The following is an 18,073-nucleotide window of genomic DNA, read 5'->3' on the forward strand; positions in this document are numbered from 1 at the left end:
CCAGAAGTCTTCCAACTGATTGTAAACCGTTGGGAAAGGCCACAGGTGGACATGATGGCGTCCCGCCTAAACAAAAAGCTAGAAAGATATTGCGCCAGGTCAAGAGACCCGCAGGCGATAGCTGTGGACGCTCTAGTGACACCGTGGGTGTACCGGTCGGTTTATGTTTTCCCTCCTCTTCCTCTCATACCAAAGGTACTGAGGATAATAAGGAGAAGAGGAGTAAGAACTATACTCATTGTTCCGGATTGGCCAAGAAGAGCTTGGTACCCGGAACTTCAAGAAATGATCTCAGAGGACCCATGGCCTCTGCCGCTCAGACAGGACCTGCTGCAGCAGGGGCCCTGTCTGTTCCAAGACTTACCGCGGCTGCGTTTGACGGCATGGCGGTTGAACACCGGATCCTGAAGGAAAAGGGCATTCCGGAGTAAGTCATTCCTACGCTGATTAAAGCTAGGAAAGAAGTAACCGCAAACCATTATCACCGCATATGGCGAAAATATGTTGCGTGGTGTGAGGCCAGGTAGGCCCCAACGGAGGAATTTCAGCTGGGCCGTTTCCTGCACTTCCTACAGTCAGGGGTGACTATGGGCCTAAAATTGGGTTCCATTAAGGTCCAGATTTCGTCTCTATCGATTTTCTTCCAGAGATAACTGGCTTCACTACCTGAAGTTCAGACTTTTGTTAAGGGAGTGCTGCATATTCAGCCCCCTTTTGTGCCTCCAGTGGCACCTTGGGATCTCAACGTGGTGTTGGATTTCCTAAAGTCACATTGGTTTGAGCCACTTAAAACCGTGGAATTGAAGTATCTCACGTGGAAAGTGGTCATGTTGTTGGCCTTGGCTTCGGCCAGGCGTGTATCAGAATTGGCGGCTTTGTCATGTAAAAGCCCTTATCTGATTTTCCATATGGATAGGGCAGAATTGAGGACTCGTCCCCAATTTCTCCCTAAGGTGGTATCAGCCTTTCATCTGAACCAACCTATCGTGGTGCCTGCGGCTACTAAAGACTTGGAGGCTTCCAAGTTGTTGGACGTAGTCAGGGCCCTGAAAATTTATGTTTCCAGGACAGCTGGAGTCAGAAAGACTGATTTGCTATTTATCCTGTATGCGCCCAACAAGTTGGGTGCACCTGCTTCAAAGCAGACTATTGCTCGCTGGATCTGTAGTACGATTCAGCTTGCACATTCTGCGGCTGGACTGCCGCATCCTAAATCAGTGAAAGCCCACTCCACGAGGAAGGTGGGCTCTTCTTGGGCGGCTGCCCGAGGGGTCTCGGCTCTACAACTTTGCCGAGCAGCTACTTGGTCGGGGTCAAACACATTTGCTAAATTCTACAAGTTTGACACCCTGGCTGAGGAGGACCTAGAGTTTGCCCATTCGGTGCTGCGGAGTCATCCGCACTCTCCTGCCCGTTTGGGAGCTTTGGTATAATCCCCATGGTCCTTACGGAGTCCCAACATCCACTTAGGACGTCAGAGAAAATAATAAATTTACTCACCGGTAATTCTATTTCTCGTAGTCCGTAGTGGATGCTGGGCGCCCATCCCAAGTGCGGATTGTCTGCAATACTTGTATATAGTTATTGTTTACCTAAAGCAGGCATGTCAAACTCATGGTCATCCAGCTGTTGTGAAACTACAAGTCCCAGCATGCTTTACCAGCTAATCAGTGGAAGGTATGCTGGCAAAGCATGCTGGGACTTGTAGTTTCACAACAGCTGGAGGGCCACGAGTTTGACATGCCTGACCTAAAGGGTTATTGTTGAGCCATCTGTTGAGAGGCTCAGTTGTTATCATACTGTTAACTGGGTATTGTATCACGAGTTATACGGTGTGATTGGTGTGGCTGGTATGAGTCTTACCCGGGATTCAAAATCCTTCCTTATTGTGTCAGCTCTTCCGGGCACAGTATCCTAACTGAAGTCTGGAGGAGGGTCATAGTGGGAGGAGCCAGTGCACACCAGTTAGTCTAAAGCTTTCTTTTAGTTGTGCCCAGTCTCCTGCGGAGCCGCTATTCCCCATGGTCCTTACGGAGTCCCAGCATCCACTACGGACTACGAGAAATAGAATTACCGGTGAGTAAATTCTTATTTTTTATATCAACATTTATCAGTTTCCAGGCACACAGAGTTTATTAGAATATTGCACAAGTGACAGCCCAGCATCTAAAAGCATGCCTTGTTTTCCAGAAATACTTAGATTTGTGAAGCAATTCAGCTGTTGCCAGGAGCTTTCATTGTCAGTAAATCTGCAAAGTGATGTAAGAAATAATCCAAGAGTCATCTATGCTGTACTGTAACTAGACCATGACAGTTTATCGGATATTCTTACACGCTCAGAATGTCTGTTGAGAAAATATTGAGAAAAGGGACATTATTACAGAAAATTATATTTTATTTTACTGCATGATGCATGTGTAAGCCTGCAGCTGCGTTATTTACAGTATAAATAAAGGCAACCACAGCAAAAAGAAACAGCAACCAGAACAGATTATTATTATTATTATTATTATCCTTTATTTATATGGCGCCACAAGGGTTCCGCAGCGCCCAATTACAGAATACAAAAACAAATAATCAAACAGGAAAACAGCAACTTACAGTTGATGACAGTATAGGACAAGTACAGGGTAAATAAACATAGTTACATCAGCAGATGACACTGGAATAAGATACAGAGTATAATAGTAACTGACTTGCTATAAACAGTTGTACAGTACAATTATCAGTACCTACAAGGGAACTGTGTAATTGTCCATGTGAAAAATAAAACTACAGAAAAAAAAAAGATGGTTCATTCAGTATCGGCGCTAGTCCTCAAATGCTATAGGAAAATGTAAACGCTGATGTCTTTCATGTAGGCTCTCATGTCTTGAAATACCATAACACAGAATTAGGTGCATGCCCTTATTATACCCAGTACAAGTGTTATAACACTCCTCTTTAGCTTCAAAGCATAATAAAATGAAACGTGCCAGAGATTTTGACTTGACCATTTATACAGACATGCAGAGCTGTCCTTGCCATTAATGTTCAAACTAAGGTTTGCTGTTTTCTCCACACAAATTTACACACAATGCCTTCCTTTAATATGTAATTATTTTTTTTTAAGAACAATTGTGACAGGTTTTGATAAATACATGTTTTGTTGTTTACAGCCATTTTTGTAAATACATTTTTGCTTTTTCAAGTCTTTTAGATGAGATTAAAAGCCCTAAAGTGAAGAAAGTCCTAAGCATCTTGCAAGCTGCAAAGTCCAGGATTTTAAAGCAATGGAAAGAACTGGTACCGTGACGTTCATTTTTCTATAGGATTATTTTACTCATAACAAGTGTTTATACTGTGCCAGACCAGTGTATCTGTATCTTACAGTCTAGCTATGAAGACTACCTTTCGTTTTGGTTTAGATACTACGTGACCAATTCTAGAGCTGCTTATATATGGAGGCATTGCTGATTCAGTCATGTAGAAAAGACAGGTTTTTGCTAAGTGGATGTCATAGTGGAAGGGCAATATTATGTACATGATACATGTGACCTAGAATATCAACATGTAATAATAAATACAGAGACATGAGGCATATTTGCCATTAATGAGGGACATAAAGCATACCTCCCAACTGTCCCGATTTTCGCGGGACAGTCCAGTTTTTTGGGGACTGTCCCGCTGTCCCACCCGCGGGCCACAGTGTCCCGCGGTGGGGGGGTCAGTTGGGAGCCTCTGTCAATCGCTGCTCTGCTTAGCATAGCACGCGCACAGCGTCTATTCAGTGGAGTCAGAGGGAGAGGGAGCATGCCAGCGGCTCACAGAGCGCTGGGCATGCCCCCTCAGTGACGAAAACTGAGGCGTGGCTCGCGATCGTGGGTCCTCCCGCGAAGCCACGCCCCCTTTTCATAGGCCACACCCCCTTTTCAGGAGCGCGCACGGCTTCGCCGCGCGAGTGTCCCGCTCCGCAAAGAAGCAAAGTTGGGAGGTATGCATAAAGGCAGTAGAAGACGTAAAGAAAATATTTGTATCACCTTTGCAGATGTGCATTTCAGTCAGCAATAATCTGCAAAGCTTCTGATGAAAAGTCTCTGCGTAAATGAATGATAGATAGTAAGTGCCTTATTCATACTTGAACGCAGCTGCTGCATTTGCATGCAGCGGCCGCATTCAGAGGGTCTGCGCATGCTCAGCGGCTACATTGCGCGTGCGCAACCCTTCACCATGCGATCGCATCCCGTGATTGACAAGCAATGGCGGCGATCCTGCGGTTGGGAGGGAGGAGAGCAGGAGATGCAGGAGTGTCATGGCTGTTCTCGAGGCGGCCCGATGACGTCGTCTGCGAGTGGAAACATGGCGCCGAACCATCTGTATACCCAGCATGGCTGCGTAGGCAGAGGTCTACCTCTATGCAATGCGATTGCAATGCGGGACAGAGCCACACATGCTGGACAGCCTTGCCTTGTGCTGGGTGGGCCCCGGCATGTTAGTGTGGTCGGAGATTTTGCTGTGATAGCAAAATATGCGACAAACTCTGAACAAACCCCCTTACCTGGCAAATAGGAGCAATGTAAATGCAAAACTCTCTTTTTTTTTTTTTTTACAATTTTTTTTATTGTGACAATGTCAAGGAGTCTCAAAATAGTTCAATACAAAGTACATCTTCATGAGTTTCAGAAAGACACAGGTGTACAGAACAAAAGCTACATATAGAACTTCAATGTCAATCAACTCTCCTTTTTTAACCACTTATAAATGACCCCCTCCTGTTTTCTTTTGTATTTGTTTTACTGCGATCAGTCATACATATTTGCCTTTCAGTAGTTACTCTTACTGGAATTTATAAAAACATATAGTAATAGCAAGACCGTGCCATAGAAGAGTAAGTCTATGTTATGACAAATATGTGTAACAAATATAGTGGAGGGGCCAAATGTAATAAAGTGAGAGTTTCAAAAAGTGAGAGATTTGGTAAGGTTTTGCAGGGTTTTTTTTTTAAGTGGCAATCATTGACACAGCAAGATCAACCTGGTTTTGCAGTGCAAATGATTGTCACTTTAAAAAAAACCTGAAAAACCTTACCAAATCTCTAACTTTCTGAATCTCTCACTCTATTATATTTGGCCCAATGTCTTTGTTCCTTTTTAACAGCTCAGTCAAATGTATATTATCTGTAAGAGCTTCTGCAGTGTTTTGGCTATAAATAAACCAAGTGTCAGGGTCAGCCTCCTGAAACTGCAGAAAATGTTGTGCTGGATCTTTAGTTATATGGCACTGTTCTCAATAAAAGATTTCCTAAAGTTTTATTGCACTTGAACTACTGCCAGTCAATAAAAGTGCAATAGCCGATGTCACAGTTGAAATATGTTGTAGCAAAGTCATTCATATCCTAAAGCCAAACTGCAACCAATTTATTCTCCCAGAAAGGCAACTTTGCCTCTGCATTGTAGTAGGAGACATTTTTATTACCTCACTGCATAGCCCTGTTGTATTTCATATCTTGAGTTAAAAGTTAAGTTTACAACAACAATAATCCCAATAAAGAAAATGAGTTTTTCCTCCTACTACATAATAAAACAGGATTTTAAAAAATTTTTTTGTCATTTTGATCCTATTTTGCCTTCAGGACTGCAATGTTACCAATGCTGCTAATGAAGCAAAGGACAACGTGAAATATCTGTACACACTGGACAGGTTCTTTGGGCCTCTGGGGAAAGCCTCACCTGTAAGTACTCAAATGCAGGACTAAATGGTGACAGCATTGTGTTTACTGTAAGTAATTGTTTTCATCTTATTAGCTGAATGCGATATTGCAAGCATGTCGAGGGTGGCTGATCTGTGTGATCACATCATGTGCCCCGGCTCTGTAAGTCTGTAATGGGTATAAGATAGACAAAGAGACAATAGTTCAAACTCAGTAAGAGATACATAAAATGTGTCCAATAAAGTAGTATATAACACTAGGTGATTCATCGCGCCCTACGGGCGCTCTTCACACCGTCATAAGAGGCTACGCCCCCTTAACCCTTGTACACCCTTGTGGCGTGCAATATTTTTACTACATGGAGTGTTACCTCCAATCATAAATGTGTGAGTGGTTAAATATTGCACGGACAAAGGGCGTGCGATGGTTAATGGGTCGAAGCCCCTTGCAACGGCGTGAACAGCACACGCAGGGCCTGATGAATCACCTAGTAGGTGCTATGGTTAGGGGAGTGGCGGGTTCGGGGGAGACGCGGATGGGGTCCGGGCTGCTGCTGGTGGGTGAGGAGCGGTTGTGGGGGGGCCACGGGTGGGGGAGTGGCGGGTGTGGGGGTGCTGCTGGTGGGGGAGGGAGATTTGCGGGGGTGCCGCGGATGGGGCCCAGAGGTACTGTGAGTAGGGGAGGGGGGGGGGGTTAATGCGTCTCCTCTTGGATGCAGCTAAGCTGCTGTCCTCCCTTTGGCAGTGGTTATATAGGAGATTTTGTACTTCTGAAAAATTCACTTTCAAGAAATGAAATAACTATGCGCTTGAATGTCCTAGGCTACAATGGTGGAGCACATACCAAGCTTGATGAATAGTATCCGCATGATCTACAGTACATCACAGTATTATAATACATCGGAGCATATGACATCTCTTTTCCTCAAAGTTACCAATCAAATTGTGAGCACATGCAAGTCTTATCTCAACCAAGGAGTTGTTAAAATTTGGGATCTTGAGAGGTATGGCAAATGATATCTATATAATTACCTTTGGTTGTCTTTATTCATACAATGCTCATTCGTGAAAATATATATACTGCACTAATAATTGGAATTTAAATAGTGTTCTTATACTTCTGTACAAACATTAAGTTATACATTTAAATCTATAAAGTATGCACTGTTTGCTGCTTGTGTAGGGATACCTATCATTTAGGTCAGATGACATTCTTATGGAAAAAGTCTTACATTTCCAGCATTATTTCTACATTGTTTTACTTTTATAGAATATGCGGGTGCTTTCTAATAAAATAGTGCTTTTGTTTTCCCTTATTTTTTATTTCTGCTGCGAGGTACACTGGGCTCCAAAGGGAATGACATTGGGGTATAGAGTAGGATCTTGATCCGAGGCACCAACAGGCTCAAAGCTTTGACTGTTCCCAGAATGCATAGCGCCGCCTTCTCTAAAACCCTGCCTCCGTGCACAGGAGCTCCGTTTTGTAGTTGGTGCCATGCAGTAAGCAGGCATACAACAGGGAGGCTGCTCCAGCAGCCCCGAGAAGAAGCTTTTAGAGAAAAATGAAGACTTCAAGGGCTGCAGCAGAGACACTGACTGTGTTAGATGTCAGTCAGACAGCTCCAGCACCTCCCCCAGCTGCGCTGTACACTCCCGAGCCCTGGTTGCCGGGTACCTGCAGCGGAGGCTCCGGTTTTCTTCCAGTTAGTCACACACACGACCGCAGTTCTCCTGGATTGCGTGGGCGCACTCGGGGAGGAGGTAAGTGGGTCCCCCCGGCGGGACCCACTGTAAATCGCGAGCCCGCACGGCCGGTGGGAGGCGGGCCGTGCGCGCTGGCGTGGACTTTGTGGTAGTACAGGGACCCCACTAGACCACCAGGGCAAGGGCACAGGTCGGTTTTCTCTCATAAACCGTTTATATAAGCCCACAGTACCCGGTGGTGAAGTCCAGCAGGGGGATAAGGCTTTGACCTATAGCCCCTCCCCCAGCCCCAGGGCGCCATTTACAGTATATGTTCCCACCCTGGAGCTGCATATCTCTCTCTCCCTCACTCCCTGTCAGCGTTTCAGCGCCATTAGGACAAGCTGAGCTGATCCTGGGACTGTTTGGACAAATCCTCCTCTGTAAAGCCGCCTGCATGTCAGCGCCGTGCATTTTACAGGACTCTTAAGTATTGTACATGTCTGCTGACCGTGTTAGTTAAGAAACAGTGCATTTAGTACAAGTTCCCTGTGATATACATCCAGTCTTTACTGTGCATTGTTATATCTATTGAGTGTATAGCTATACATAGTACTACTCTGTATTGTTAGTCCGGGTGTTGTAGGGTATGCCGGCTGCCGGGCTCCCGGCGACTAGCATACCGGCACCGGAATGCTGACCGCTGGCTGTGAATGCCAAATTGCTTTCTCACAAATATTTAAAATGCCCACTCTAATATATACTGCAGACGCCCGGCGCATCTTATTACCATATACGATAAAAGTGCGCTGTACATCGCAAAACACTGCATCCCATTAGAGAAAACAATACACCCACACATTATCTGAGTTCCAAAGCTCATTGATGTATATATTTGTTATTAAAAGGATATGGATTCAATATATTACAATGTACAGTATACCTATAGTTACAACTCATACAGTAAGCAGTTAATACATACAGTTACATACAGTTAGAGGCCAGCAATACAATTACCATATATTTCAATGCATCCTCCTCTTAATATCTCTCTCTCTCTCAGCAAATAAATACAGGAACTGATCTGGCAATAACTCCATCATCGTCTAGTCCAAAACAGCAACTGCCTTCCTGTGTGATCAGCAATGTGTTATATAGTTTAGGGGAGGGAACTTACTCATTCATGATGAGTCACTAGTCTCTTTGTATATGCTAAACAGGTTCAGCCTTGGGGACGTCCAAAGGGCTGGCGTGAGCTTCCTGTCCACTACCTGTTTGGAATATCTATTGTTCTAATAAAAGTGATTTTAGCTTTTATACATTTAATCATAATTATTTGTTGCAATGTCCTACAATTTAATAATAATCTACACATTAATCTGGTTGCTTTAATAGTAAATATGACCGGTCCATCTTGCTTCGTTCAAATAATACACATACATGACATTACTTCATTATATAATTTTAAATCATCATGATGTCTGGCGCTTGATATTATTATAATTATGTACTGTATGAAATAAGTGGCGAATCCATCTCTGTGGCATGTCCGTGTAAATGCGTGTGTTACCATATATTGCTGTGCTCGCTGCGCGTATTTGCAAGTATAGCGACTCATAATGTGTGTAGTTTGTATGTTCTTTTTATGTAATATTTTTGACTTCGACACGGCATACCGACAGCTGGGCGAGCGCAAATGAGCCCCTTGTGCTCGCCACGCTACGCGCACCACGCTACCTATTCTCCCTCCAGGGGGGTCGTGGACCCCCATGAGGGAGAAAAGATGTCATTATGCTGGCGGTCGGGATTCCGGTGCTGGTATGCTGGTCGTCGGGAGCCCGGCCGCCGGCAAACAGAAGAACACCCGCTAGTCCAGTGCAGTTTTATTGCATGTCATCATTTCTGCATTGTACAATGTGACTTTGTTTGTGTACATATAGCTGCTGTGTGACCTCCATTCCGTGTATCTCACTCAGATTGCTATCCCTATATTCTATAACCTGAGGGGGGCTAAGTGCATCCGGTTTATCATTTAATATAGGTATTTTACAAGATATGCTCAGTGTGTATTTTTCTCTGTGATTTTTAGTCACCATATACCTCTTGAATTCCCTGTTTGTGCTGATACACTGTACAGGGGGTTCTTGTCAGGTATTCTGCTGCTGATATTGTACTGTGTTGCCTTGTATTGAGCTTTCGGATATGTCAGCTACAAAGGGCAATGGTGCTGGAGCTGATCCCACATTGCGTGGTGGTGACGCTGCAGACACATTTGAGGAAAACATAGCAGCTGAATACGCTGGTAACTAGATTAACGTCCCCTATGGGACCTCCTGTGCCGGTACAACCGCTTATGGTCCCCGCGGTTAACCCGCCATGGGCAGATCAACTGTCCGCTCAGTTACAGCAATTGAACCAATCCCTGACTACTCAGAAGTCTAACCCTTGCCTGCCTAAGACCAAGGGGTCCTCTAAGCGGGCAATTACTTCCTCACAATTCACCAACGTCCCATACTCCTCGTCTGAGGATGGCGTTTATACTGACCCCACAGATTCTGATCCCGACGCTTCTGAAGGGGAAACTGTTTCACAGGTGGATGTTCCTGACTTGTTGGAGGCTATCAGGACCATTCTTCAAATTACTGATGACCCAGAGCCTGATACTGCCCCTAAGAAACCGGACAGGTTTAAACATCAGAAAGTGGTTAAACAAGTTTTACCTCGCTCTGACCATTTAGTTGACATAACATCAGGAGTCCTGGGAAAATCTAGGAAAGAAATTCATGCCTCACAAGAAGATGCTGGCTCGCTATCCCCTCGCTGCGGTGCCAAGTAAAAATTGTGAAACACCCCCGCCAGTGGATTTGCAGGTGGTGCGGCTGGTGGTATCCTCGGCTCTGCCAGTAAATACCGTCACATCTCTGAAAGAACTGATGAATAAGTGTGTGGAGGGTTGTTTAAAGGCAATTTACACCCTAATTGGTGCTGCGCATAGGCCCACCATTCCAGCAACATGGGCTGCAGAGGCTGTTGAAGTGTGGGCTCAGGAGCTGGAGGCGGAGTTGCCTTCCAACGCTTCTGATCATGCTAGACAATGTCTGTCTTATATTGTCACAGCTTCTCATTACATTAAAGAGGCGGCATCTGATGCCGGTATTCTGGTGGCCAAGGCTTCTACTACGTCCATTTTGGCTCACCTGATTCTCTGGTTACGGTCCTGGTCTGTGGATCTGGACTCTAAGAAAACCCTGGAGGTACTCCCTTTTAAGGTAAACATTCTTTTCGGAGAAGACCTCAACAAGATAGTGGCTGACTTAGCCTCTGCTAAAACAGCATGTCTACCCAGTACTGCTCTTTCGGTGCCGAAGGCTAAAAGTACTCCGTTTCGCTCCTTTCGTCCTTCAGGGAAAGCAAAAGGTCAGGCGTACCCGAAACAGGTTCGCACTTCCAAACTCCAATATGCCGAAACCCAAAAGGACCTGGGCTGCCCATCAGCCTGCTTCCAAAACTGAAAAGCCTGCCGCATGACGGGGCGGGCCTCCCTCTGAGGGATCCCAGGGTGGGGGGCCGACTTCTAGGGTATACCCAGGAATGCCGATGCCTGGGTACGGGAAGTCGTCACTCGAGGATACGCCGTATCCTTCAAGAATCGTCCCCCTCATCGATTTTGCCCGACATACGTCCCTTCGGATCAGGTAAAGGGAAAAACTCTTCATTCGGTGGTACGGTCCCTCCTGGACACAGGAGTAATAGTACAGATGCCTCTGGTTTAGAGAGGCAAGGGGTACTATTCACCGCTGTTCCTAGTCCCGAAACCGAATGGGTCCTCTCGGCCCATTCTCAGCCTCAAATCCTTGAACAAATTTGTGAGGGTCTCCAAGTTTCGTATGGAAACTCTTCGCTCTATTGTTCTGGCTTTGGAGCCTGGGAATTATATGGTCTCCCTGTACATACAGGATGCTTACCTGCATATTCCCATTGCAGTGTCGCATCAGCAGTACCTGAGGTTTGCGTTTGGCAACCTCCATTACCAATTTCTCTAACGTCCTAGTGGATGCTGGGGACTCCGTAAGGACCATGGGGAATAGACGGGCTCCGCAGGAGACTGGGCACTCTAAGAAAGATTTAGTACTACTGGTGTGCACTGGCTCCTCCCTCTATGCCCCTCCTCCAGACCTCAGTTAGAATCTGTGCCCGGCCAGAGCTGGGTGCTTTTAGTGAGCTCTCCTGAGCTTGCTAATAAGAAAGTATTTTAGTTAGGTTTTTTTATTTTCAGAGAGCTTCTGCTGGCAACAGACTCTCTGCTACGTGGGACTGAGGGGAGAGAAGCAAACCTACTAACTGCGGCTAGGTGCGCTTCTTAGGCTACTGGACACCATTAGCTCCAGAGGGATCGAACACAGGACCTGACCTTGTCGTCCGTTCCCGGAGCCGCGCCGCCGTCCCCCTCGTAGAGCCAGAAGTCAGAAGCCGGCGGGTTGAAGCAAGAAGACGTCAAAATCGGCGGCAGAAGACTCCTGTCTTCATATGAGGTAGCGCACAGCACTGCAGCTGTGCGCCATTGCGCCCACACTAACCCACACACTCCGGTCACTGTAGGGTGCAGGGCACAGGGGGGGGCGCCCTGGGCAGCAATTAAGTACCTCCTGGCAAAAGCAGCATATATACAGTTGGACACTGTTATATGCATGAGCCCCCGCCATTATTTTTACACAAAATCGCAGGACAGAAGCCCGCCGCTGAGGGGGCGGGGCCTTCTTCCTCAGCACTCACCAGTGCCATTTTCTCTCCACAGCTCCGCTGAGAGGAAGCTCCCCAGGCTCTCCCCTGCAGATTCACGGTAGAAAGAGGGTAAAAAGAGAGGGGGGGCACATAAATTTAGCGCATTAATCATATATACAGCAGCTACTGGGTAAACACTAAGTTACTGTGTGAATCCTGGGTCATATAGCGCTGGGGTGTGTGCTGGCATACTCTCTCTCTGTGGGGTAAATTTACTAAGGTGGGAGATTTTTAGAACTGGTGATGTTGCACATAGCAACCAATCAGATTATATCTATTATCTGCTAGAAGCAGCTAGATAAATGGTAAGTAGAATCTGATTGGTTGCCATGGGCAACATCACCAGTTCTAAAAATCTCCCACTTTAGTAAATTTACCCCAGTCTCTCCAAAAGGCCTTGTGGGGGTCCTGTCCTCATTTAGAGCATCCCCTGTGTGTGTGGTGTGTCGGTACGCGTGTGTCGACATGTTTGACGAAGAGGGCTATGTGGAGGCAGAGCAAGTGCAGATGAATGACATGTCGCCACTGACGGTGCCGACACCTGATTGGATGGATATGTGGAAGGTGTTAAATGATAATGTAAACTCCTTACATAAAAGGTTGGATAAAGCTGATACCTTGGGACAGTCAGGGTCTCAACCCATGCCTGATCCTACAGCGCAGAGGCCCTCAGGGTCTCAAAAGCGCCCACTATCCAAAATTGTTGACACAGATATCGACACGAATTCCGACTCCAGTGTCGATGACGATGATGCAAAATTGCAGCCTAAAATGGCTAAAGCCATCCGCTACATGATTATAGCAATGAAGGATGTTTTGCACATTTCAGAGGTAAACCCTGTCCCTGACATGAGGGTTTATATGTATGGGGAGAAAAAGCAAGAGGTGATTTTTCCCCCGTCACATGAGTTAAATGAATTATGTGAAAGGACGTGGGATTCCCCCGATAAGAAAGTGCTGATTTCCAAATGGTTACTTATGGCGTACCCCTTCCTGCCTACGGACAGGATGCGCTGGGAATCCTCCCCTAGGGTAGATAAAGCTCTCACACGCTTATCTAAGAAGGTGGCCCTGCCGTCACAGGATACGGCCGCCCTAAAGGATCCTGCAGATAGAAAGCAGGAAAGTATCCTGAAATCTGTTTATACACATTCAGGTACTCCACTGAGGCCGGCAATTGCGTCGGCTTGGATGTGTAGTGCTGTAGCAGCATGGGCAGATAATCTGTCTGAGGAATGGATACCTTAGACAAGGATACCATTTTGCTGACCATGGGGCATAAAAAAGACACTGTCCTATATATGAGGGATGCCCAGAGGGACATTTGCCTACTGGGCTCTAGAATTAATGCAATGTCAATTTCTGCCAGAAGGGTCCTGTGGACTCGGCAGTGGACAGGTGATGCCGACTCCAAGAAGCACATGGAGGTGTTAGCTTACAAGGGTGAGGAATTGTTTGGGGACGGTCTCTTGGACCTGGTTTCCACAGCTACGGCTGGGAAGTCGAACTTTTTGCCATATATTCCCTCACAACCTAAGAAAGCACCGTATTACCAAATGCAGTCCTTTCGCTCACAAAGAAGCAAGAAGGTCAGAGGTGCGTCCTTTCTTGCCAGAGGCAGGGGTAGAGGGAAAAAGCTGCACCATACAGCTAGTTCCCAGGAACAGAAGTCCTCCCCGGCTTCCACTAAATCCACTGCATGACGCTGGGGCTCCACAGGTGGAGCCAGGAGCGGTGGGGGCGCGTATCCGAAATTTCAGCAACCAGTGGGTTCGCTCACAGGTGGATCCCTGGGCTATACAGATTGTGTCTCAGGGATACAAGCTGGAATTCTAAGTGATGCCCCCTCACCGTTACCTCAAATCGGTCCTGCCAGCTTCCCCCATAGAGAGGGAAGTAGTGTTAGCGGCAATTCACAAGCTATATCTCCAGCAGGTGGTGGTAAAGGTTCCCCTTCTTCAACAGGGAAGGGGATACTATTCCACAATGTTTGTGGTACCGAAACCGGACAGTTCGGTCAGACCCATATTGAATTTAAAGTCCCTGAACATTTATCTGAAAAGATTCAAGTTCAAAATGGAATCGCTCAGAGCGGTCATTGCAAGCCTGGAAGAGGGGGATTTTATGGTGTCTCTGGACATCAAGGATGCTTACTTGCATATCCCCATTTATCCACCTCATCAGGAGTACCTCAGATTTGTGGTACAGGACTGTCATTACCAATTCCAGACGTTGCCGTTTGGGCTCTCCACGGCACCGAGAATATTTACCAAGGTTATGGCAGAAATGATGGTGATCCTGAGAAAGCAAGGAGTCACAGTTTTCCCATACTTGGACGATCTCCTCATAAAGGCGAGGTCCAGAGAGCAGTTGCTGATCAGCGTAGCACACTCTCCGGAAGTGTTGCAACAGCACGGCTGGATTCTGAATATTCCAAAGTTGCAGCTGATTCCTACAACGCGTCTGCCCTTTCTGGGCATGATTCTGGACACGGACCAGAAGAAGGTGTTTCTCCTGGCAGAGAAGGCTCAAGAGCTCGTGACTCTAGTCAGAGACCTCTTAAAACCAAAACAGGTATCGGTGCATCGCTGCACACGAGTCCTGGGAAAGATGGTGGCATCATACGAAGCCATTCCCTTCGGCAGGTTCCATGCAAGGATCTTTCAATGGGATCTGTTGGACAAGTGGTCCGGATCGCATCTTCAGATGCATCGGCTGATCACCCTGTCCCCCAGGGCCAGGGTGTCTCTTCTGTGGTGGCTGCAGAGTGCTCACCTTCTTGAGGGCCGCAGGTTCGGCATACAGGACTGGGTCCTGGTGACCACGGATGCGAGCCTCCGAGGTTGGGGGGCAGTCACTCAGGGAAGAAACTTCCAAGGGTTGTGGTCAAGTCAGGAGGCTTGTCTGCACATAAATATCCTGGAACTAAGGGCCATATACAACGCCCTGAGTCAAGCGGAGCCTCTGCTTCACAACCAACCGGTGCTGATTCAGTCAGACAACATCACCGCAGTGGCTCATGTAGAAGCAGAGTCGCGATGGCGGAAGCCACCAGGATTCTTCGGTGGGCGGAGAATCACGTGCAAGCACTGTCAGCAGTGTTCATTCCGGGAGTGGACAACTGGGAAGCAGACTTCCTCAGCAGACACGACCTCCACCCGGGAGAGTGGGGACTTCATCACGAAGTCTTCACTCAGATTACAAATCGATGGGAACTGCCACAGGTGGACATGATGGCGTCCCGTCTCAACAAAAAACTACAAAGGTATTGCGCCAGGTCAAGAGACCCTCAGGCGATAGCTGTGGACGCACTGGTAACACCGTGGGTGTTCCAGTCGGTCTATGTGTTTCCTCCTCTTCCTCTCATACCCAAGGTACTCAGAATCGTAAGAAGAAGAGGAGTGAGAACAATACTAATTGTTCCAGATTGGCCAAGAAGGACTTGGTACCCGGAACTGCAAGAAATGCTCACAGAGGACCCGTGGCCTCTGCCTCTCAGACAGAACCTGTTGCAACAGGGGCCCTGTCTGTTCCAAGACTTACCGCGGCTGCGTTTGACGGCATGGCGGTTGAACGCAGGACCCTAGCGGAAAAAGGCATTCCGGAGGAAGTTATTCCTACGCTGATAAAAGCTAGGAAGGACGTGACAGCAAAACACTATCACCGTATATGGCGAAAATATGTTGCCTGGTGTGAGGCCAGGAAGGCCCCTACAGAGGAATTCCAGCTGGGCCGGTTCCTGCACTTCCTACAGTCTGGAGTGACTATGGGCTTGAAGTTGGAGTCCATAAAGGTCCAGATTTCGGCCCTATCCATTTTCTTTCAAAAGGAACTGGCTTCTCTTCCTGAAGTTCAGACGTTTGTTAAGGGAGTGCTGCATATTCAGCCCCCTTTTGTGCCACCAGTGGCACCTTGGGATCTCAACGTGGTGTTGGGTTTCCTGAAATCCCACTGGTTTGAGCCACTTAAGACCGTGGAGCTAAAGTATCTCACGTGGAAGGTGGTCATGCTATTGGCCTTAGCTTCGGCTAGGCGTGTGTCAGAATTGGCGGCTTTGTCATGTAAAAGCCCCTATCTGGTTTTCCATATGGACAGGGCAGAATTACGGACTCGTCCGCAATTTCTGCCGAAGGTGGTGTCATCCTTTCATTTGAACCAACCTATTGTGGTGCCTGCGGCTACTCGTGACTTGGAGGATCCAAGTTGCTTGATGTAGTCAGGGCTTTGAAGATCTATGTAGCCAGGACGGCTGGAGTCAGGAAGACTGACTCGCTGTTTATCCTGTATGCATCCAACAAGCTGGGTGCTCCTGCTTCAAAGCAAACCATTGCTCGCTGGATCTGTAGCACGATTCAGCAGGCTCATTCTGCGGCTGGATTGCCGCATCCAAAATCAGTGAAAGCCCATTCCACAAGGAAAGTGGGCTCTTCTTGGGCGGCTGCCCGAGGGGTCTCGGCATTACAGCTTTGCCGAGCAGCTACTTGGTCGGGTTCAAACACATTTGCTAAGTTCTACAAGTTTGATACCCTGGCTGAGGAGGACTTTGTGTTTGCCCATTCGGTGCTGCAGAGTCATCCGCACTCTCCCGCCCGTTTGGGAGCTTTGGTATAATCCCCATGGTCCTTACGGAGTCCCCAGCATCCACTAGGACGTTAGAGAAAATAAGATTTTACTCACCGGTAAATCTATTTCTCGTAGTCCGTAGTGGATGCTGGGCGCCCGTCCCAAGTTCGGATTTTCTGCAATACGTGTATATAGTTATTGCTTCATAAAGGGTTATGTTATGTTGGCATACATTGTTGATGTTCTATTGTTGTTCATACTGTTGACTGGGTAAGTTTATCACAAGTTATACAGTGTGATTGGTGTGGCTGGTATGAGTCTTACCCTGGATTCCAAAATCCTTTCCTTATAATGTCAGCTCTTCCGGGCACAGTTTCCTTAACTGAAGTCTGGAGGAGGGGCATAGAGGGAGGAGCCAGTGCACACCAGTAGTACTAAATCTTTCTTAGAGTGCCCAGTCTCCGAGGAGCCAGTCTATTCCCCATGGTCCTTACGGAGTCCCCAGCATCCACTACGGACTACGAGAAATAGATTTACCGGTGAGTAAAATCTTATTTTCGGGCGTTACCTTTTGGTTTGACCACGGCTCCGCGAGTCTTCACCAAGGTTATGACGGTAATGACGGCTGTACTCCGCCGTCAAGGGGTCAGGATCCTACCGTACCTGGATGACTTGTTGATCCTGTCAAATTCCCCAGAAATTCTCCTGCGCCATCCAGTTTCTGCAAGCCCACGGGTGGCTCATCAACTGGAAGAAATCTTCCCTGGTCCCTGCTCAGAGCATGGTGCACCTGGGGGTGTTGTTGGACACTCACAACCGGCGGTTGTTCTTGTCTCAGGAGAAAGTCCTGAAGCTTCAGGACAGGATTTGATGCTTCCTATCTCTTCCGCAAGTGTCAATACATTCAGCAATGCAAGTGCTAGGTCTCATGGTGTCGGCTTTCGACATGGTGGAGTACGCTCAATTCCATTCCCGCCCTCTGCAGAAGCTGATTCTTGCCAAGTGAGATGGCCTGCCTCACCGTCACAGGTCTCAAATGATCTCCTTGTCTCCAGAGGTCCGTCTGTCACTGAGCTGGTGGCTTCAGGACCAACGATTTGAGCAGGGGTCGTCCCTTCTGGATCTCTAAAATGGGTCCTTCTGATGATGGATGCCAGTCTGAGAGGTTGGGGCGCGGTGTTGGAGCAACACTCCGTTCAGGGTCGGTGGACCAAGGAGGAGTCTCTCCTCCCGATAAACATTCTGGAACTGCGGGCGGTGTTAAATGCTCTGAACTTGGCCCAGCATTTAATACAGAACAGACCTGTTCAAGTACAGTCGGACAACACCACCATAGTGGCGTACATCAATCATCAAG

General features: G+C 47.3%; 1 protein-coding gene across 1 annotated transcript in view; it reads left to right on the forward strand.

The window, feature by feature from the left end:
- LOC134929613 (dynein axonemal heavy chain 5-like) overlaps positions 1-18,073 on the forward strand; it is an 837,675-nt gene that overhangs the window by 99,112 nt on the left and 720,490 nt on the right. Inside the window, exons 11-13 of the mRNA XM_063925200.1 lie at positions 3,192-3,285; positions 5,612-5,710; positions 6,511-6,692. Of these exons, the coding sequence (XP_063781270.1) occupies positions 3,192-3,285; positions 5,612-5,710; positions 6,511-6,692 (375 nt within the window). The remainder of the gene's footprint in view (positions 1-3,191; positions 3,286-5,611; positions 5,711-6,510; positions 6,693-18,073) is intronic.

This window comes from Pseudophryne corroboree, chromosome 5, assembly GCF_028390025.1.
Source record: "Pseudophryne corroboree isolate aPseCor3 chromosome 5, aPseCor3.hap2, whole genome shotgun sequence".
Lineage (NCBI taxonomy): Eukaryota > Metazoa > Chordata > Amphibia > Anura > Myobatrachidae > Pseudophryne > Pseudophryne corroboree.